The sequence below is a fragment of the Typopeltis vanoorti genome, chromosome 3, assembly GCF_054136105.1.
Source record: "Typopeltis vanoorti isolate ZY-2024b chromosome 3, IOZ_Tvanoo_1.0, whole genome shotgun sequence".
Taxonomy (NCBI): Eukaryota; Metazoa; Arthropoda; class Arachnida; order Uropygi; family Thelyphonidae; genus Typopeltis; species Typopeltis vanoorti.
This window is the reverse complement of record NC_143551.1, coordinates 61,484,097-61,507,169: the sequence shown is the minus strand read 5'-3', so window position 1 is coordinate 61,507,169 and position 23,073 is coordinate 61,484,097. Positions and strand designations below refer to the sequence as shown.

The following is a 23,073-nucleotide window of genomic DNA, read 5'->3' as shown; positions in this document are numbered from 1 at the left end:
TATATATATATAACATTATATAATATATAATATTATATAATATATAATATTATATAATATATAATATATAATATATTATATATAATATATATATATATATATATATATATATATATTATATATATATGTGTAAGCTGTATCTGCATTGTTGTGAAACTATGGCTGTGTCATCTGCCTATTGGAAGATATTATTTTTTAGGTGAAATTGGCTAATATCATATGTATATGTTAAACAGAATGGAAAAAATGAACAGCTCCTTGTGGTGCTTCACAGGTTTCTAGGAGGCATTTTGCTGCGCGATGTGCTTTCTGTTTTTCATGTATGCCTTGAACCACAGGAGTAGATGTTCTCCGATTCCGATATGTGTTAGTTTGTTCCAATGGCGCACTCAGGATTTAATCTTGGAGGGAGCCGAGCACTCAAGATTTAATCTTGGGGGGTTGGGGGTGTTAAGTATACGATTTGAGAATACATGATACCCGTGATCTCCTTTGGCCCGGCGCGGGCAAACGAAGTAGCGCTCGGTCAGCGGAGGAATAGTTGATTCGCCTCGCTTTCAACAATGGCCGTGATTATTCCCGAGAGCCATAGGGTATTCCCACCTTATGTGACGGCTAATTCATAAGTAGTATAGAAATAGAAGACACGACACAATATAAATAAAAAATAATAATTTTAATTAGGAAAAGATTTTTATAATTTTTTTTAGTTTTTTTCCTTTTTCTTTTTTTTTTGAGGGGGGGGCAGGGCCACTTGGCCCCCTCCCTGGGTGCGCCACTGGTTTGTTCAACAAGGTTTTGTGTGTTAGTTTGTTCAAAAAGGTTTTTTGTGTTAAGGATTTTGGTGGATTTTGTTTGGAAACCATATTTTGTGTTAGGGACGATGTAGAATTTTTCTATGTATGTGGAGAGTTTTCAAGACACAATGCATTCCATGATTTGATTGATTACTGACAATATGGCGATGGGTTTGTTGTAGTTACTTATAATGTATCTTTTTCCATGTTTATGTATAGGAGTGATTAATACAGTCTTTAGTGTTTCAGGTATGTGCCCCATTTCATACATTTTATTGAACAGTTTTAGTATTACGGTACATAGGCTAGATGAATGTCTTTTGATGCCTTTTGGTCTGATTTCGTCTATTCCTGGCCCTTTATTAGGGTTAATTTGATGAATTGTAAGAAGAACATCAAATTTGATAATTTGATGATGTTCTTCTTTTGTTACTATAGGGAACTGCATTCACTGGATTGTGTGTGGTCTTAGTGGGGAATATTTTTTTGTGTGAAAGGAGAATGTTTCATGCAGTTTTTGGACAGAGCTCACAGTGCTGATTGAAATTGTTGTTTGCCAACTGGTTAGGGATATTTTGAGGGATCTTTTTAGGTTAGAGGGTGCAACGTCCTCTCATATTTCTAGTTCCGCTATGGAGGCTTCAATTATGGAGACTTAAACTTAAAAAAAAAATTATTATTATTAATATGTGACACCTCCAAGGAGTCCAAAGACTCATTGAGGGAGGGCACCAACTCTACAAATTTCCATTTTCACCTGAATCCATCTCCACCTCAATTCACCACCCACAGAGAACCACAACTACCATCATCATCTACCCAGCGCCATCTACTTCCAACTACCACCACTAGCATTTCACAGATAATCACAAACATTCATGCTCATGCAGGACTCGAACCCACAGCCTTTTGGCTGGAGAGCGTATGCGCTAACCACTGGCAATAGCAATGACAATAATAAAATAACAATTTAGCTCATCTCTTTCCAGTACGATGTCTACATTCTTTCAGCTGTTATTTTGCTGTCAATTGCATGAGTTGTTTTCGTTCTGCTTCTGCCTATGGAACATCCTCATATAAACTACACAATTGGACTTTTCCCTTGACATAGCCTGTGACAAATTTGACCATCTAACATACATTGCATGGCAGAGAGTACGTGATGATCTGATTTTATCCTGAATTTGAAAAGTTTTCACAGTGATTTTTAGTCTTATGAGAAATATAATTAAATATTTGTAATACTGAAAATATTACAATTCTTACAATATAACGAATCCCCTCCAGTTTTCCATATTTCGGCTATTATTATTATTATTATTATTATTATTATTATTATTATTATTATTATTATTATTATTATTATTATTATTATTATTATTACATTTTATTCACATAATTGATGCACAGTCAAAACAAGATATTATTTAAACAACAATTTGACTGGTGATACAGAACAATTCAGATTCTACCCAAAAATCTAAGAATAGAATATAAGAATTCTTCTTCTTTTCTTATTATTATATGAGACGTGCAAGGACTCATCGCACGAGGTCATTCAGTTCCACACAACCACCGTCTACACTTCTCAATCTATTTGTACAGCTAATGATATAGAACTACCACTATCTACACACACACTACTCCACCATTACCGTCCACTAGTAGCATTTTTGACTGTAAATTGTGTGAATTTTTGCTGATTCACCTGTATGCAGGATGAAAACACGAATTTCCAGTGTGGAAAAAAACGACCTTCAATTGAAAAAAACCATATAAATATTCTTGAACATGATGTTATAAAGTCCATATAAAGACCTGATCTGTAATGTGCAAGGCAGTGAGAAGAAAATGTTTATGAAATAGGTCTGGCTAATAAGAAAAGAGTGATCATTTTGGGCGATTTCAATTACAGTAATATAGATGGGAAGAAGAGACAGCATCAGGAACCAAAAAGACTGAATTTCTTGAGTTGTTAAGGTATAACGGCCTCAAGCAAAACGTCACAGAGGTTAAACGTTGATCGAGGGTCTTGGATTTGATTATCTCATCAGAAGATATTGTAAATGAAGTGCTACTTCTTCCTCCACTTTGTGAAAGTGATCATGAAACGGGCCGTACTTATGCAATGGCACATGAGGCTCTAGCTAGGGCCCCGAAAAATTAGGGCCAATTTAAAGACCCTAAACAATGAGGGGGCTCAGGAGCAGTCTAGAGAATCGGGTCCCACCAGCCTTTACAAAAGTGTAACTGCAGCCCTGAACACGAAGGTAGCCAGCGATAGGACTTTTGTGAGAAAGGGTTATGTGTAGAACTATAAGGTAGTTCCACATTTTTTATGGAACTACCTTATAGTTCCTTATAGTTGATTATGGCAAACTCAGGAGGCGCCTTACGGCAATATCATGGAATGCAGAATTGCATGAAAAGGAAATCAATACTGCTTGATCTCTACTCAGGAATTACTTGGCAGGGGCGATGAATGAGTGTATTCCAAAGGACAGAAGATTAAATAAGATAAGACTGAAGAGGTGAAGCATGCAATATGGAAGAAAAAGACATTGTGGAGGGGGGCACAAGGTGAGTGGAGATAATCAGTTACATGAAGAATACAAAGAGCAATCAAGAGAGGTAGCTCACTTAGTAACGATAGCAAAAGTGCAGTGTGAGCAGCAGTTAGTAAATGACGCTTAAAGAAATCCTAGAGAGCTTTTTTGGATATGTGGCTAGTAGAAGGAAGAATGATTATGGGAGGATGATGTTCGTCAGTGATAATGGGAGAATGATAAACAGTGAGGAGGATATAATAGGGTGTTTAATGCGCAGTTCATTAAAGTACGAGTATTCCATCCTAGTGATTGTAACATAATGCAGAACGTGAGAGCAGTGGGAATGGGGAAGGAAAATCACTGATATTGAGCCCGAGGTATATGAGGAATTGAGTAAAACAAGACCATGGGACTTGATGGCATATCACGATGTGTCTTGGAAGAATGTTTCGGGGAGTTAACAACAGCTTTAGAGTACTGTATACGTTTAACTTGAATCTTAGATTATCCCAGGTCCCAAAGAATTGGAAAAATGGCATAATTGTTCTGCTTCATAAAGGGGATGATAAGAATAGGCCTTCAAATTATAGGCTAATTCTGCTTGTCTGCAGTTGTGGTAAACACGTTGGGGAAGTTAGCGAGGACAAGATTCAGAACTGGGTGAAGAGCAGTAGAATTCTGTTTAATGGACAGCATGGATTTGATAAATGAAGTTTGTTTGTGTTTTTAGCAATTGTGTGTTTAGCAATCTGCTTACATATTATAACAAGGAGATGAATACATTGGACAAGGCAGTTGTAGATACAGTAGTATATTTAGATTTACCAAAAGCTTTCGATAGATTGCCGCATGACAAACTAATAGTTAAACTAGAACATATGGGATTGAGTAGTAGATTAGTGTGTTGCATTGAAGATCAACTCTCTGATAAGTATCAGCAGGTTGTGTATGGGGGATTGATATCCTCCCAGAACAGGAAAGTCTCCAGTGGTGTGTCCAAGTGGCTGTTTTGGGCCATTCTTGTTTAATTTGCATGTGTATGACATTGAAAAGGATGTAAATGATGATATACAATTGTTTGCTGATGATGCAAAGTTGGGGAGAGTTATGAGTGGTAGAACAGATGTTATAGCTTTGCAAGATGACCTAAATAGACTGTCTGAATTGGTACATGTGGGGATGTCAATTTAATGTTTCAAAATGTGAGGATTTAAAATTTAGGAAGCAAAGATGGTTTGCAGAATATAAGATTGGTGAGGATATTTTATAGGAGGTGGAAGAGATGAAATATTTGAGAGTTTTGGTGGATAGGGACTTGAAATGTCATGGACATTTTGATAAAATTGTGAAGACAACACATACAGAGAACCCAGATGTGTAGAAGTAAGGATGTTTGGATTCCCATTGTACAACACTTTGATTAGGCCGCATATAGATTACTGTGCACAGATCTGGTCGCCAAGTTTTGGAAAGGATGACGAGATGCTGCAGACGGTTGAGAAAATTCGTTTCTAGTCTTTGGAATGGGGAATATGAGGACATATTGAGAGAATGCAAATTACAGAGCCTAGTGGATAGAAGGAAGAGGGGCGACATGATAGAGACTTGTAAGTTGGTAAAGGTTAATTACCAGATTAGTATGGATGATATTTTTCTAGAATATCTGGAGACAGGAGAACGATTGGCCATCCCTGAAAGCCGTATAAGTTGGGTATGAGCAATGGGATGAGGAACAGATTTTTTATATGGAGAGTAGTGGGTGATTGGAATGCATTGCTTGAGAGTGTGGGGAGTGCAGGAACAGTGAGTGCATTAAGTCGAGGTACAATGAGCTGTGCATGTAAGAGCAGGACTCCTGGGATGAGTCTCTAGACTCCATGGAGGTGTGTTGATAACAGTAATGATAAAATCAATAAACAGAGGCCTCTACCTTTATTGTCGCAGATGTATTTATTTCTGTAGTGTGTTGAATGAAAGACGTTTTTCTAATTAATAATTAATGAAAGCTGTGGGATGCTAAAGCATGAAACTCTGGTAAAAGAGTTAACTTAAAGTTGAACACTGTAATGGATTGAAAATCGAACCTGTAAGTCTTTCTTGTGCAGATCTAGCTTCATGAAAGTTTCTAGGAGGCTATTCAAACGTGTATACAGTATATAGGCTGACCATATTTCCTCGAGACAAAAAACAGGACATTAGGGTGGAAAAAACGGGACTGGGGTTATGTAATATTCAGTATTCATGAAAAAGTAAGACGATAAAAAAGTTTTATTACATAAACATATTGAGCTTACCATTATTCTTCAGTGATAGAACCCCTACAAAAATTTAGGTAGATGAAGGGGGGGGGACTGTATTTCACCAAGATCGTACCATGAATATTTCTCCGATGAAGTGATCTTACATACTCCATCACACAATTTTGTCTTACCACTAACATAGCCTTCATTGTCTCAACACTTAATCTAGATTTCTTCTTTGACCACATACTATCCATAACAGGAAATATTCTTTCAACAGGTGCTCTACTTACTACCTGGAAGATAAAGAATAAACTACAGTATTACAAAGGTCTTCAAAGTCTAGGCGTTTTTCGCTCATTTCAGAAAAAAATGTGTACCCATCTATCAGATACAGGAATGTTTTCTTTATTCCATGTGTCCAACTGCCTCACAATTATAGATTTTATTAGGGTCCACTGATCCACAAACGGTTATAGGTTTAAAAAAAAAAAAAAAAAAAAACAATAATCGATAGTTTTTAAATTAAATTTAGATAAATTTTGTGTACAGCGTCCTCTATTGTCTGGTGAATTATGAAAACGGATTGTTCCGCTAGACTTTAACGTTTCGGTGATGTAGTGACTGGCACGATTGTTAAATGATGGTTTACAAGTTCTCCGTGTTCTTGCATGGTACACTGCCAAGCGTATAGCATTACTATTGCTCATAAATATTACTTAATATGGCGTATCACATGTATTTATTTATAATGAGGTGACCATTATTTTGGAATAAGTACATTCTAGTTTTATGACGTGAAAACTCATTTCTAGTCTAATTAAGGCACCTAATGTCGTCGAAGTCATCAATAACTCTCCAAAATTTTTTTGTATTTAATTCGTTATATGGTCCCAGAGAGGGTGAGGTAAATGATTTTTCTCGTACTTTATTATTTTCTAAATGAAGATCATTTGATATTGTTATTATTTATCTCAGACTTGTAATTTATCTGGTGAATAAACATGTTGCATCGCCGCAGTAGGTACTAATTTTGAATTTCTTTATTTGATAAACCCGATTACCAAATTTACTGATTCTTTTGCGCTCCTGTTAAAATATATCTAAAAGTGCAAAGGAAGTGAAAATTAACAAACATACAACTGTATACGAAAAACTAGACGAATAAATAAAGTGGTGAAATATATGAATAGTGTAATTAGGCAGCCTAACCAACTGAAGGAAATTCGGCTATGTAGCAAGCGAAGAGGAATAATTATTGAAAGGCAACACTGGTGGATGGCAGCAAAGCGACCATGGAAAGAATCAGTTATATATCATTCAACAAGATAATTTTATACTTTTGAAAATATAACAAAACATATCTACAGTGAAAATGTTTAAAAATTAACATGTTCAGGCCACAGGATTCCTTTTGAATGATGCTAGTTGCAATATAGGAGCATCTACAAATTCAAACGTCATCCAAATTCTTCCTTCGTTTCAACATCAGTGATGGACTGACTGTGCATGTTCAAATTCTGGGAAATTTAATTAAACACTGTATTATTTAATTTTTTGTGATATATATATATATATATATATATATATATTTATTATTATTATTATTATTATTATTATTATTATTACGGGCGACTCCAAGGAGCCCTTAGACTCATCGAGGGAGGCCCTAAACATCATGTCCATCACAGCTATTTGACATTAACATGGTATCTATCATACTTTGCCTTGAACTCATTCACCGTCATAGCACCCACAACACACTCTGGCAGCTTATTCCACTCATTCACCACTCTAAAAGTAAAAAACCGAGCCCTTACTAACCACACTCTTTCCCAGCTTCCATGGATGTCCCTTAGTCCTCCCACCACTAGTCCTGTTCTCAAAAATATCCTCTGAATTAATCCTATAGAAACCCTTCAGCAATTTGAATGTCTCAATCATATCTCCCCTTTTCTGCCTATCAACCAATTTCTGCAACCCACAAATCTTCAACCTGTTTTCATAAGGTTCATTCCATAGACCTGCTATCATCTGGGTTACTCGCCTCTGGATCCTCTCAACCTCCTCCCCAAGAAGAAACCAAGGTGACCAAATTTGGGCACAGTAGTTGAGATGGGGTCTTATCAAGACTCGATACAGAGAAACAATAACTTGCTTATCTCTGCATATATTAATAGTGTAATACTTTGTAACTAGCACACTATTAAGATTCAGTATATGAATTTTCATTTGTTCTCTTACAATGGATTTCCAACATCTTTCCATCAAAAAATTTTGATTAAAATTCAAGATTAAATTTAAGAAACATAAATTTGCTATTTTTTAGAATATAGGTATTCACTTTCTGCTTTTTTTTTTGATTCAACAGTTGATAGATCACTTTGCACCTTTTGGTTTTCTTTCATTGAAGGTGGTCTTACACCATCTCTTTAAGGGTTGCCCTCTATTTCTTTAGTTTTCTATCTTTAATGTTCTGTTTATGTTTTAAATCCATTTGTGTGTGTAGTTATCTATAGTTTGTAAAGTGGTTTGTATCTCTGGTTTGTAATTTTTCCAAAACCAAAATTCAAGGTTGTAGTTTTTGTAAAATTTGTTTCTTTTTTTATCTAATTTAATGTATTCTGCTGTTCTAAAAATAAATGCCATAACTTTTGTTTTGTCAGAAGATATTCTCATGCCACACTTTGTAAATCTCGTCAAGGTTGTAAAGGAATTATTATAGTTCATCATCTGTATTCCAAGTTGAGATTTGATCAGCTGCATATGATTACATATTTAGCCAGCAATTAGATTCCAGTTATATTTCTATGCTTATTCATAAACACACTGGAAATTGTCTAGTACATTTATCACATAGAAGTTGTTGGCAGAAGAATTTAAGTTATAATTTCAGCTACTTTCATGTTCATTATAATACATTTCTTCAGGAGAGTGAAATAAATCTGATATTACTGTGACTGGGTTTATTGTAACAAACCCACTCATTGTAATATCAAGTAGAAGCACAAATGATGTGAATGGGGAGGTTCGAAGCATTTAATTTTGTTTAATAATGAGCATGCCACTTTTATTTCTTACTGCCATAGTGTCTTTGAGAGATTGCAGTCCCCCCCCCCCCCCACTTCATTGGTTTGTTTAGGAGATGCTTTTAGGATGTTCCATTAAGAAACATTTTTTGTGGGATACATTTGTAAAGCATTTTTAGGATATTAAAATAGAATAATAATTGTTTTTAAAAAAATGCTTTAACACCTTTAACTTGTTCAACTAACAGTTTCCATGTGGTAACAGCCTAATGTAGAGAATACCTAGAAGAGCTTCCTGAAGAAACCAATCGCCAAAAAAAAAAACTGAAATATAGATGAGCAGCATCACTCCCTTATTCAGTCTATCACACATAAGATCTGAAACAATTGGAACAAAAGTGGTATTCACTCTGTTAAACATGTCTCCATCCTCTTAAACCTATCCCGTTCACCACTCTGAACCAGAAGTATAGAAGATCAATAGTTTGTATGGAATTTGCTATGTGGGACAAACAGGGATCAGGAGAGATATGCATGCAAGAACATATCAAGGATGAGAAAAAAACAAATCAGGACTAGCCATACATACAGCAGACAAATCAAGTGCTATGATTTGTGTTTCTATACACTATGAAATATAGTGTATAGAAATGGCCTATTATATTGATTTACAATTTTTTAATTAAAGAATTCAGGGAATCATTAGAAATATAAATTAAAGATGTCAAGAAATTATATTCTTTGTTTAATCCTTTATCCAAGTGTAAACAAAAAAGTTTGCAAGTGAAGTATCCTCACGACTGGGCTATTTGTATGCTAATGACTTCACATCAATTGCCTTAGTATTCCATAATGCACAGGACATGCTCTTTTGGATATGCATAATACTATCATTATGGGAAGTGCCACCACCCATACCTGTTTTGATTTGACCTTGATTTTTTATTCAAGTATGGTTAAGTACAGGTATACCTCTCCAAAAACTCCGATCTACGAAATCACTCTAAATCTCACTGAGTGACCCTAGAGGTAGTAATCTAATAAAGATTAGATTACTAAAGATTAATAATAACTCTTAATATTAGAGATTACTAAGAACTCATTACTCCTGACCTTAATCACTCCAGGATAGGAAACTCAGTAGTGGTTCCACCCAGTGACAGGAAAAACACCACTACCTAGTAGAACCTCTCTATTTCCCAGGAAGTAAGCAAACCTAATGACAAGCATTCATAAATGTCATCAGTTGAAGCCAGAAGAGATGCCAAAGTTGAAGTAATACAGAAGTCTACTTCTTCATCAGTTGCATCAGTCTTGGGACTGGTAGCTCAGCAGCAATTTCCTCCATTCCACCCTGTCTTTGGCTTTCTTCTTAACCTCCTGGTAACGCCTCAAACCTGTGCTGTCTTTGACTTGGTCAAGAAAGCTTTTCCTTGGTCTGCCTCTTCTTCTTTTCCCCTCTATTTTGCCTTCAGTTATTCTTTTCACAAGTCCATCATGTCGAAGTATATGTCCAAACCACCTATCCCTTCTAATTTTGACTGATTTAATTAGAGTTCAGGACACAGGACTTGTTGGTTTGATTTTTTTTCTGTCCATTTTATTTTGTTCATGCAGTGCCAGCACCACATTTCAAAAGCCTCCAATCTTCTTACATCTTCTCTGCCTAGAATCCAGGTTTCACATCCATACAGTGCAATGCTCCTTATCAATGTCTTTACTAATTTTTTTTCTAATTGTAGGTTGAGGTTTCCTGTTAACATGCTTTTCATCTTAGAGAATTGGGCTTTTGCATTGTTTATTCTTTATCTTATGTCTTCTCTTGTTCTGCCATCTTCTGTTATTAGGCTTCCTAAATATTTAAAGCTTTTCACTTGTTTTATTTGTTCCCTGTTGATGTCTATATGTTCTGTATTGATAAGGATTTTGCCTGTAACAATGGTTTTAGTCTTATCTATGTTGATTTTCATTTTATATTTTTCAAGGTAATTCTAGTAATTCAATTTAGTAATTCTAGCATTGTTTTTAACATTCTTCTGTTTTCTGCTACAAGGGCTGTCATCAGCAAATCTTATGCACATGACTTGCTCACCATTTATCTTTATGCCACTATTTATTTTATCTTTAGTTTCCTGAATGGCCTTTTCAATATATAAATTAAATAAAAGTGGTGAAAGTATACATCCTTGTCTTACTCCACTCCTTATATTTATTATTTTCTCCTTATCATTGATTTTAATCCACCCATTTTGATTTTTGTAAATTTGATAAATTATTTTCCTATCCCTCAAATCTATGCCGATATTAGTTAGACAATTTAGGAGTATTTGCTGGTTTACTTTATCAAATGCTTTCTCTAAATCAAGGAAGCAAATGTAAGTATTTTGACTAGGGTCTAATCTTTTCTCGATTGTTCTTAAACAGAGTATTGCCTCTCTTGTTCCTTTATTCTTTTTGAATCCACATTGGTCTTCATCCAATAGACAATCTATTTTTGAATAAATTCTATTTTGAATAATTTTTAGCAGAATTTTGCTAACGTGGGATTAAAGCTATTGTTCTAAATTGGCTGCATTTGTTTGTATTATTCTTTTTTGGTATTGGTTGATTTCATAAACTCCTTTGGTATTTCTCCTCTATCATAGATTTGGGCTATTAATTGATAGAGTAAGGTTTTTGTCTCATCACCTAGATTTTGTAGCAGTTCTATAGGAATATTTTCTACACCTGGACTTTTTCCCTTACTCATTTCAGACAGTGCTTTATCAAATTCTTTTCGCATTATTGGGGGTACTAGACTATCTTCATTTTGATTTTCTATGCTGATATCAACATCAAGTTCGTCGCCATTATAGAGATTTTCAAGATAATTCTTCCATTCCATTAATATATCCTCAGATTCTATTAGTAATTTTCCATTTTCATCTTTGATGGCATTGTTTTTGCTGTTCTTATTAAATTTGAAAGTCAGTTTGTTAATTTCTTTATAGGCTTTCTCTGTGTTTTCTTTTTTAAATAATTCATCTATGTTATTACATTGTTCTTCCAGGTATTCTTTTTTGGCTTGTCTACCTTTTCTTGTAATTTGATTTTTAAGATATTTGTATTTGGCCACATCTTCTTTAACAACATTTTTATATTTTCTTCTTTCATCCATAAGGCCAAGTATTTCATCTGTTATCCAATGTTTTCTTTTTTCTTTTTCTGCATTTTTCAATAATTGATTTGATGAATTTGTAATTAACTCTTTAATCATATTCCATTGGTTTTCAATATTATTCTGACTATTTATGTTTTCTGGAATGTTATGATCAGTTGCCTCTTGGTATCCTCTCTTTAATTTACTCTTTAATTTTTCAAGGTTCCATCTTATTAGTTTGTATCTTTGGATTTGTTTCCTATGTTTCAGTTCTGTTTTCATTAAGACAAGGTTATGGTCACTACAGATGCCGGCACCTGGATAGCTTTTGCAATTTTTTATTTGGTTTCTGTATCTTTTCTTGACCAATATATAATCTATTTGATATCTGTTTGAATCCCCAGGCACTTTCCAGGTGTAGCTTCTTCTTTTTGGAACTTGAAATAGTGTATTTGCTATAACTAACTGTTTTTGTGTGCAAAATTCTATTAATTGCATTCCTCTTTCATTCCTATGTCCAAGACCAAATCTTCCTGAAACATTATCATTGCTCTCTTCTCCCACTATAGCATTGCAATCTCCCATTATTATTGTATTGTTTCTGTCTTTAAAGCTGCTCCAGATTTCTTCTATTTGTTCATAAATTTCTTCTATTTCTTCATCTCTCTATGTTGTGATGTTGGTATGTAGACCATTATAATATTGAGGTTTACTAGTTCATTTTGAATGTTTATCGCCATGATTCTGTCACTATGGTTAAATATTGTAGTGATTAACTTTTCAACTTTTTTATGAAGCATTATTGCAACACCTGACTCTCCCTTCTTTTGTCCTGAATATATTATCCGAAATTCTCCACTCCAGAAATCGCCCTGTCCCTCCCATCTCGTCTCACTAATTCCCAGAATGTCTATTTCAAGTCTTTCCATTTCTTTTTTCACATTTTCTATTTTACCTGGTTCTAGCAGTGTTCTTGCATTTCATTCCATGTTCCAATATTCAGCTTATTTCTTGTCTTCATTTTTGAATAAGTACCAGGATTTCGTTGGCTGTTGACCCGAGAAGCCCGGTTACTTCTCCTGCCGGGCATGACTCCTTCAGTGAAGGCTCCATCACCAATCTTCATTTCATTTTTAACTTCCATTGCTGCTTTTACTTGGGAATGTAATATGGTGGTTTCCCCTTGCCTTCCACATCGCAGTATTGTAACATGTATGCTACAGGAGGTTAATACAAGTAGCACTGCTGCTGCTCACTACTATAACTATTAGTGGTTAGTTGAAAGAGGAGGAAACACCCCTAGCCCTTGAGTACTCTAATAGCTTCAGGGAGAATGGAGGACGACAGAAGCCTTATATTTCCCAAATCCAAGCAATGAAAAGGTATAAAGAAATAAAAAATAATAATAATATTATTATTATTATAGCTAATGCCTTTTTATTCCCGTAAAGGGAGTAGACGAGGCTCCTTTTTTAGCCCTATCTAATTTTTGGAGACTGAGTGGGCAGTTCAATCTCCATTGTTACCCAATCAGATAGCTGGCCCAAGGCTATCACTGATTAAGCTGCACGTAGTGAAGAGGTGGCTCAACAAGTGCTGCCATCTCATGGTCCCTAACCCTAACACAATATGTTTAATGTCTCAAATAGTGTGGGTTCTACTGTTGATTTTCTTGAATTTATGGGACAAAGACCTAGAGTTTCCAGGAGAAAAAATCCATTTGACTGTGCCAGAAATCGACTAACTCGGGAACCAGTCAAAAAAAGGCTTAGAAAAATTTCCTCTAGTCATCGACTAGATTCGAAACACCAAGTCTTCCTTCGTGCTGTCAAGCACCATGGGATGCAAATGTCACAGCCACTGAGCTACACAGGTTCTGTGAAAAGGTGTATAGTTCGCCCACCGTTTATAGATCTCTCCTTGGCATTTTGCCAAGAATAGTCAATTCATGCTGAAGGGGAGAAAGAAATGAAGGATGTACGAATTGGTCACCAACATGCGAAATCACGTGCTTTCTTGTCTGTTGCCGTACTAGTACTAGCTTGATTTTTGTTGTTGCTTTTTTGCATTATTTTTTTATTATTAATTTGTATGATGGATCCAGTACAGTCAACAAGTTCTGTTGTTAAACGTTTCAGTATCTCTTGCAAAAGAATATCGAATAATGTGCTGACATTCTGCAAAAAAAATCGTCTCCTTGTTCCCCTTTCTCAAGTCATAAAACGTGCAAGTGCAGTTGCAGACGTATTGGGGTCGACTGTTAAAAGAATTCATAGGGAATCAAAAGGTGAAGGTAAGCCAAAATTTAAATCTCCTAAAAAAACGCCAGATTAAAGAAAACCATCGAAACCGTAGCTTTGAATGATTTTGATGTAGACGTTATAAGAAGAACTATTCACGAATGTTACGTGGTCGAGAAAAGAGTGCCAACTGTTCCGAAATTGATTCCTGTGCTTAAAGAAAAAATTAATTTTCCTTGGAAAAGAGAAACTTTAAGGAAAATACTTCATGAAATCGAATTTTGTTTTAAAAAGTCCCAGAATAAAAGGAAACTTATCATGGAGCAAAGTGACATTGTTTTATCTAGAACGCAGTATTTGAGAGCAATAAGACATTTCAGGGAGGAGAAAAGACCGATTATGTATCTAGATGAAACTTGGATTGATAGTAATTTAACTTATGGAAAATGTTGGGAGTCTAAAGAAGAATGTGGAGTGCTACAAACCGGAAATGCCTCGCAGCACATAATAATTTTGTGTGGGTGGAGAAATGGGTTTTTTACCGAATTAAAGCTTACTATACAAAGCCAATTCAACTACTGGAGATTACCATGGGCAAATGAAGTCTACGATCTTCGAAAAGTGGGCAGAAGAAAGACTGATTCCAAACCTTCCTAAAAATGCTGTTGTTATAATTGATAACGCTTCATATCACTCTATTCGATTAAACAAAGTTCCAAATTGCTCGAATAGGAAGCAAGTTCTTATGGATCGGCTCTCTGCAAATAACATTTCTCATTCCACGTACATTCCCCAGATATGCGAAAAATTGAATTGCTTAATTTGGTCAAAAGAAACTCGCCTACACTAAAACTCTTTAAATTCGAGACGATGCTCAAAGAGCATGGATTTCTAGCTTTGAGGCTACCACCATATCATTGCGATATTAATGCTATTGAGTATGTTTGGCAGAAGTGAAAAGTTTCATTCGCCATCGCAACGTAACTGGAGATATTGACATGTCGAAACTTTTTAAAGCTTTCAGAACAGGTGATTGAAAGTATTACAGTTCAGAACTGGGGAAAACATTGCTTTCATGTCACCTAATTGGAAAATATGTATTGGGACAGAGATGGAATTATCGAAGAATTATGCGAACCTTTGGTGATCAGTTTAAGTGAAAGTGATGGCGATTTGGACACTGATTCAGATGACTATGAAGATTAAAAGGATTTGATAATGGTATTTTTTTTCAACCTTTTTTTGCATGGGTTTGTTAAAAGAGTCGCAACAAGTCATAAATAATTAATCGGTTTAGGACATTAAAGTGTCTCAGTTCTCTCAACTGTAAGTTTAGAATATCTAAGTTCATTTGAAAAAATTTCTGTTTTTCTGTATAATTATTTTTATTTTATAGAAAACTTTCTTAAAAATAAGCTTAGTTAAATTTTTGTTTTATGCTATATCTTTTTTAATTTTGTTAATACTCTACGAATATTTTTCCAACTGTTATACAAGCAAAATAGTTACACTTTAAAAACTACAATGTTCGTAAAAGAAAAGCTAAATTTTCCAACCTGTAATAATCAAACACATCCCAGATGAGATTGATTACCCTATTATCGGAATGGATTCTCCTTTTTCTGACATGCGCAGAAGTGTCAAGGGACCTCTAATCGGTGGGTGAACTATATCAACTTATTAAAATACTCTGGATTAGAGATGAAAATTTTTTCACTTGGTTGGAACTATAAATTAAAGATGCTATGAAATTATATTTTTGGTTTAATCTTTAAGTATAAGCAAACAAATTTATAATAAGGTGATACACATTTTCACTACTTGTATATGGGAAATGTGTGATTTCTGAATTACATCAACCTTGGTATCTTTTCTGGGCCTGGCTCCCCATTGATGATATTTTATAATGTTTGTCTTTGAGTTTGCTTGCTACCTGGGACTCTTCTTGGTAGCAGGTTTTTGCTATAGACTTACTGTCACTGAGTAGTGCCACTGCTGAGTTTCCAATCCGATTCAGATCAGGAGTAATGAGTTTAGTAGTGATCCTCTAGGTTCACTCACTGAGATTTAGTGATCTTGTAGATCACTCAGAGTTTGGAGAGATATCCCCACACTTAAACATGCCTCAATAAAGGTCGAAACCAGTCTGGGAAGTGGCCCTTTTCATAATGCATAGCATTATACACATCTGAAAGAGCATGTACTGTACATTATGGGATACTAAGGCAATTGATGTAAGGTCATTACTCTTGGAGATTAAACCAAAAATATAATTTCTTGGCATCTTTAATTTATGGTCTTACCAAGTGGGAAAAAAAAAAACTTTCATCAAAATGTTGATAAAATTGCAATCAATGGAGCAAGGAATGATCCTGCATCAGGTTTAGTTTCTCATCAAAAGCCTATCATATGACTAGATGTAATATGTAGTAGAATGTCTGAGATGTGCATATGATATACCTTCAATGAGAACTAAAATATCCCAGCAATTGAAATAGCCAAATAACTAGTGTTCTTCTCTATTTTTCAGATATGCTTTTTACTATTTCTGCTGTTAGCTTGCTTGTTGAAACCCAGTCAGTCCTAATAGTTAATTTCACTCTCCTGAGAAATGTACTGTAATGCACATAAAATTGGTACGTTCAAGATTATCAGTTAATGAGTCTCCATATGGTAAATGTACTAAACATTAGTTTCCACCTCTAGTAATTAATGTAATATAAATTCACCGTTCCACACGAAAAATTTTCATCTATTATCATTATTATTATTGATAATAGGTGAAAATTATATGATAGGAAAGTCGAGGACTCATCAGGGAGGCTGTAACTCGCCCAAACCAGCTATCATACCTTCCCTTAAATTTATTCACACTAGATGCATTCACTACCCCTAAGGGTAAATTATTCTGCTCACTCACTGCTCTTTGGGAGAAAAACCTAGCTCTTTCTCCTTTCTTGATTGTGAACAAAGTTAACTTTCATAGATGTCCTTATATTCTCTCCCCACCTTCCATATAATGAAAAATTTCATCAGTTGATAGCCTATAATAACCCATTCAAAAGTTTATAGACCTCTATCATATCACCCCCCTCTTTCTCCTATTCACCAGAGTCTTCAGTCCACATACTCACAATCTATCCTCATAATCTAAATCCCATAATCCAGATATAATCTTCGTAACTCTTCTTTGCACCCTTTCCACAGCTTCTATATCCCCTTGGAACCCAGGACACCAAATCTGCACACAATAATCCAGGTGTGGTCTTATCAAAGCCTTATAAAGAGGCAAAATGACTTCCTTACATGTCAAGGTTCGCTTCAACATTGCAATTATCCTCTGAGTTGTATTTGCAACTTTTGCTATGTGACCTTTGAACTTTAAATTTCTATCCACTAATATGCCAAGATCCCTTGCCTCTTCAGTTTCTTGTAGCATAAATCTGCTAATATAATATGACGCTGGAACTCTAATCATGCCAAAGTGCATAAATTACCCTTACTAACATTTAACTGACAGCCATTTTTGCTTGCTCAAATTTCCAGTCTTTTCAAATAATTTTGTAATTGCTTGATTGCTCTGTCTATCTTCACATCATCGGCAAACATTTGCACATCTGATGTTAGATCCTTCCTGATGTCATTAATGTATAGATTGAACAATAATGGCCCAAGGATTGAACCCTGAGGCACACTGCTGGTCACCTTAAATCTGGCAGATTCACACCCACTGTATACCACTTTTTGATATCTGTCTGTCAACCATCCCCTGATCCAAGTCAAGAGTTTATATTCCAATCCCATATTGGGTCGCTAGGTGTCGCACGGATTAGATCGTCGGCTTGTCGAGAGCTCCTGAAAAGATCAGTATTATTTTGTGTTAACATTAGATATTTTACCAGAATTTTAAGTAGTATTGTTTGCTTTTTGTTTCTTGGTGTGTCTGTGCAATTTTTGCGTGTTTTCTGTTATTTTAACTATTATTTTTAAGAAAAGATAGCGTACACATGGCACCGATAAAGAAAAAAATGGCGGCCAGGTCGCCATGCTTGCTTAAGAGTTTTGATGTAAAAGAATTTATGCAATGTGCTGTCTGTGAGATGTATGCCTTGCGAAGAGCGGTAGGAGTCTGGTTAGAAAGTGATAGTGGAGTTAATATGTGTAGAAAGTGTAAAGAGAATGAGGACTTCAAGCGTGTTTCGTGTATCGAGACTGATATCGTTAACGGTAGTCAGAATGCAGAAAATGGCGGTGTACTAGAGAATTGCGTGGTAGTGCCAGATATGTGTGAGAGCGTCGCTGAAAGTGTAAATGAAGGTAGAAACACCGAAGGAATGGATGATTTGATCGATAATGAAAATGGTGAGATAAATGCGAGTAGCGAAATTGCCCGTTTAAATGGCGCGATACACAGAGCCAAACGACAACTGGAGCGTATGCAAAAATGTGTGTTGAACGTACCGACAAATAACCGGCGGAAGTCTGTGACGGCAAACAATAGAATGTACGTAAACGTCAATAAAATGAAGGAGCGAGTGCTGTATGGGGATTCGCTATTAAGAGGCGTAATAATTGAGAGTTTAACGAAGTCGTACCAGCCGGGTGCGAACATAAAGGACGTCAGCGAATCTATTCGACTGCAAAAACAGAGGGTGAAAGAGATGATAATAGTGGCAGGAACGAATGATTTGAAAGAGGACAAAATGGAAATGATAGAGGATGTGAGGGAGTTGTTTGAGGTAGCAAAAGAGAAGAGTGAGAGAGTTAGGATGGTGAGTATCTTACCGCGGTATGACAGCGAAGTGTTTAGAAGGAGGGCCATAATTGCCAATGACTTTATGCGTGGGTTATGCATGGAGAGTGGTGTGGAATTTGTGGATGTGTGGAATGAGTTCGATGGGCGAAAGGACTTATATAAGATGGATGGGTTACATTTGAATGGAGTTGGTGTACGGAGACTTGAAAGAGTGTTGATGAATGATGTGGAAGTGGATGTACAGACTCAGGGAAACTAGATTTATTAAGAGGGGGGGGAGTAGATATGCAGACTTTAGGGGGGGCAGTTAAGTGTATGAATGAGTATATTATGCCCGGGCGAGTACGACGGACAACAAATCAGAATGGGATAATTAGTATAAGGAATCAAAGTAGGGATGGGACAAATGGGCTTCTGCGATTCATGTACACTAATGCCAGGAGTATTAGGAACAAGAAGGAAGAGTTTTTGGCCATGGTTGGCACTTCCAGGCCACAGGTTGTCGGTATTAGTGAAACATGGCTGACAGAAGATGATAAAGCTAGTGGGATTGAATGCGATGGGTATAGCGTGTTCAGGAGTGACAGGGTGAATAAAAAGGGGGGAGGAGTGTTATTGATGATAGCTGATGAGCTTCAGCCAAGGAGTATAGAAGTTGAACTGCAGGATGGGGAAAAAAGCACATTTGAGGCTGTTTGGTGTGAGATACAATCTAGCAGAACAAAATATACAATTGGGTGCTGCTATAGACCGGGTGATGGAGTGGATGGTGGGAATAGTATGCATAAGCAAATAGAAGAAATGAATGGAAAGAGGGTAATTATTATGGGTGATTTCAATTATGGTAATATTGACTGGAAAGAGGAGAGGGCACATGGGAGGAAGGAATTGGATTTTATGCAGTTATTAAGGGACAACTATCTACGGCAACATGTATTGGAAAATACCAGGGGGCAGAGAGTGCTGGACCTAGTAATTGCAACTGAGAATGTGGCTGTAACGAACATGACCTTGTTGCCACCAATTGGTGAGAGTGACCATAAGGTCATGACTTGGGAGGTGGCTAAAGGAGTCGAATTTACAATTAAGACAGGGTATATGTGGAATTATCGGGCTGGTAAGTATGACAAGCTTAGGTGTGTGCTTGGCTCAATGCCATGGCATGTAAAACTGCAAGGGCTGGATGTTGATGGTGCATGGGAGGTGGTCAAGAACTGTTTGCAGGAGGCAATGGTTGACTGTATACCAAGAGTCCGAATAATAAATCAGGTAGGGGTTAAATGGATAAATAACACTATTAAGCTTGAGCTGCAAAAAAAGAAACAATTGTGGAGGGAATTTAAGGAGAAGGGTGACCATCAGGTGCATGAACAGTATAAAGCTCAGGCCAGGATGGTAACAAGGGTGGTAAGAAAAGCAAAAGCAGATTACGAAAGGAAATTGGCCATGCAGGCTAAAGAGAATCCCAAACAGTTTTTTCAATATGTTGCAAGTAAAAGGAAAAATGCTCATGGTAGAATGATCTTAAAAAATGCTGAGGGTAGGGAGGTAACTGAATCAGTCGATGTTGTGGAATTACTGAGCGAGCACTTTGCAAGAGTATATCATCCAGGTGGTGGCCTTGCGGAAATGGAGGAACCAACAGCTTATACTGGAATTGTGATGAATGAGGTAGAGGTAACTAGTCTGTTACAGAACCTCAATGTCAATACATCTGTGGGATTGGATGGTATACCAGCTCGTGTCGTATGTGAAGCGGCAAAAGAATTGTCAGTGCCCTTGACCATTATGTTTAATTTGAGCCTCAGGACTGGGTCAGTCCCAAGGGGGTGGAAAGAGGGGAAAATAGTTCCACTGCACAAAGGTGGTTCCAAGGCTGCTGTTGAAAATTACCGGCCAATCAGCATAACAGGAATCATTATCAAGGTCTTAGAGAAAATAGTCAAGAGGAAAATACAAGATTGGATAGAAGAAAATGGGATACTGTATCGGGGACAGCATGGTTTTGTGAAGGGTAGGTCATGCCTCAGTAACTTGCTCACGTATTATAACACAGTGACGGCTGAACTGGATAAGGGTAATGGGTTTACAGTGATTCTGCTGGACCTTGCTAAGGCCTTTGACAGGATACCACATGGAATTCTAATCAGTAAATTGCAGCATATGGGAATGGACATAGGGTTGGTGAGATGGATAGGAGGGTGGTTGACGGAGAGATATCAGAGAGTGGTTTACTCAGGAGTAGAGTCCACAAGACGGCCTGTGACTAGTGGTGTACCACAAGGATCTGTTCTTGGACCACTGCTGTTTAATTTGTTCATAAATGATATAGGAAAGGATCTGAGAGGAACAGTTGATTTGTTTGCGGATGATGCAAAGTTGGGTAGGGCAATAGTGAATGCAGATGACGTCAAAATTTTGCAGGATGATTTGGATAGATTGGAGGTCTGGGCTAGGGAGAATGGATGTCAATTTAATGTGGCAAAATGTAAGGTTATGCATTTTGGGGTGAAAAGATGGGAGGCAGTTTACTGCATTGGTGGAACCGTGCTCCAGGAAATTGATGAGGCACGAGATTTAGGAGTGTTGGTGGATAAGGAATTGAAATTTAGGGGACACATTGCAAAAGTGGCCAAATCAGCTCATCAAATCACTTGGTTGCTGAAGAATACGTTGACAAGCAGAGACAAGCAGGTTATTGTTCCTCTGTATCGAGCCTTGATAAGACCTCATCTCGACTACTGTGCTCAGATTTGGTCACCTAGGTTTCTTCTTGATGGGGAGGAGGTGGAGAGGATCCAGAGGCGAGTGACCAAGATGATAGCAGGTCTGTGGAATGAACCGTATGAGAACAGGTTGAGGATTTGTGGGTTGCAAAAATTGGTTGATAGGCGGAGGAGGGGAGATATGATTGAGACATTCAAATTACTGAAGGGTTTCTATAAAATTAATTCAGAAGATATTTTTGAGAACAGGGCTGGTTGTGGGAGGACTAGGGGACATCCATGGAAACTGGGCAAAAGTGTGGTTAGTAAAGGTGTTAGAGCTGGGTTCTTTACTTTTAGAGTAGTGAATGAGTGGAATGCGCTCCCTGAGTCTGTGGTGGATGCTGTGACAGTGAATGAGTTTAAGGCGAGGTATGATAGATACTGTATGAATGTCGAATAGTTGTGATGAAAATGATTTGGGGCCTCCCTCGATGAGTCTAATGACTCCCTGGAGTTGCCCGTAATAATAATAATAATAATAATAATATGCTCCAGTTTATGCAACAGCCTTTCGTGTGGTATCCTATCAAATGCCTTAGAAAAATCCAACATTATCATAGCGTATCCATTCTCTTTATCCAACTCGGCCATAACATTGTTATAAAATATGAGCAAATTGGTAAAACATGACCTTCCTTTAGTAAACCTTTGCTGCTCCTTGCAGAGTATAGCATGTGAGCTTCTATATGCAAGTTCTTATCAACTTCTCTAAAATCTTCACTACCACACCAGAGATACTAATAGGTTGGTAGTTAGACACATCAGTTTTTGCAACCCTTGTACAATGGAACTATCATACATTCCTTCCATTCCTGCAGTGTATCTTTCCTGAGCAGACTCAAGTTATACAAACATGTGAAAGGCATAGCCAGTTCGGCTGAGCATTCCTTTAGCAAATGGGTTGATATTCCATCTGTCCCTGTAGACAAATTCTTACCCAGGTTATGCAACAGCCCTTCAATCTCATTTTCATGAACCTCCAACTCTTCATCCAATGTAGCAGTAGCACTGTGCACCATGTTACATACACCTTGTTGATATATCTTAGCAAAGTGAGCACTCATTAACTGAACAATCTCATTAGCTTCTGACACTTGATTACCATCTGCATTCAGTAAAGTTATTCTTCCACATTCATTCTTTCTTTCGCTTGCAGCATAAAGATAAAATTCTTTTGGATTGTCTTTAGCTTGTATGCCAATTTTATTTCATACTCCAATTTAGCTTTCCTCATAATACTCGTTACTTTTCTATCTTGAGCTTTATATTTCACAACTTCTCCCACTCTTATTTTCACGATATTCTTTCCACATCATCTTCTTGTGGATCTCTTGCTTAATAAAGTTGTACATTCATTTCATTCCCATCCTATTTATTCTTCGAACACTAGGGATACATTCAGATACTGCTTCATTTAAGTACTTTTTCAAAGATTTTCATGCATTGCTAACATTTTTCCTATTCAGTAACTGATACCATGGGACCAAAGATAATGCTCTCCTAAGTTGATCATAATTTCCAGCTTTGTAGTTCAGCATGTAACCTGTTTTAATTA

At 36.6% G+C, this 23,073-nt stretch overlaps 1 protein-coding gene across 1 annotated transcript in view; it reads left to right on the top strand.

The window, feature by feature from the left end:
• The first annotated feature begins 6,211 nt into the window (after window positions 1-6,211).
• Window positions 6,212-23,073, top strand: part of Ccz1 (vacuolar fusion protein CCZ1) — a 173,409-nt gene continuing 156,547 nt past the window's right edge. Inside the window, exon 1 of the mRNA XM_090415643.1 lies at window positions 6,212-6,493. Within this exon, the coding sequence (XP_090271769.1) occupies window positions 6,419-6,493 (75 nt within the window). The 5' untranslated portion in view covers window positions 6,212-6,418. The remainder of the gene's footprint in view (window positions 6,494-23,073) is intronic.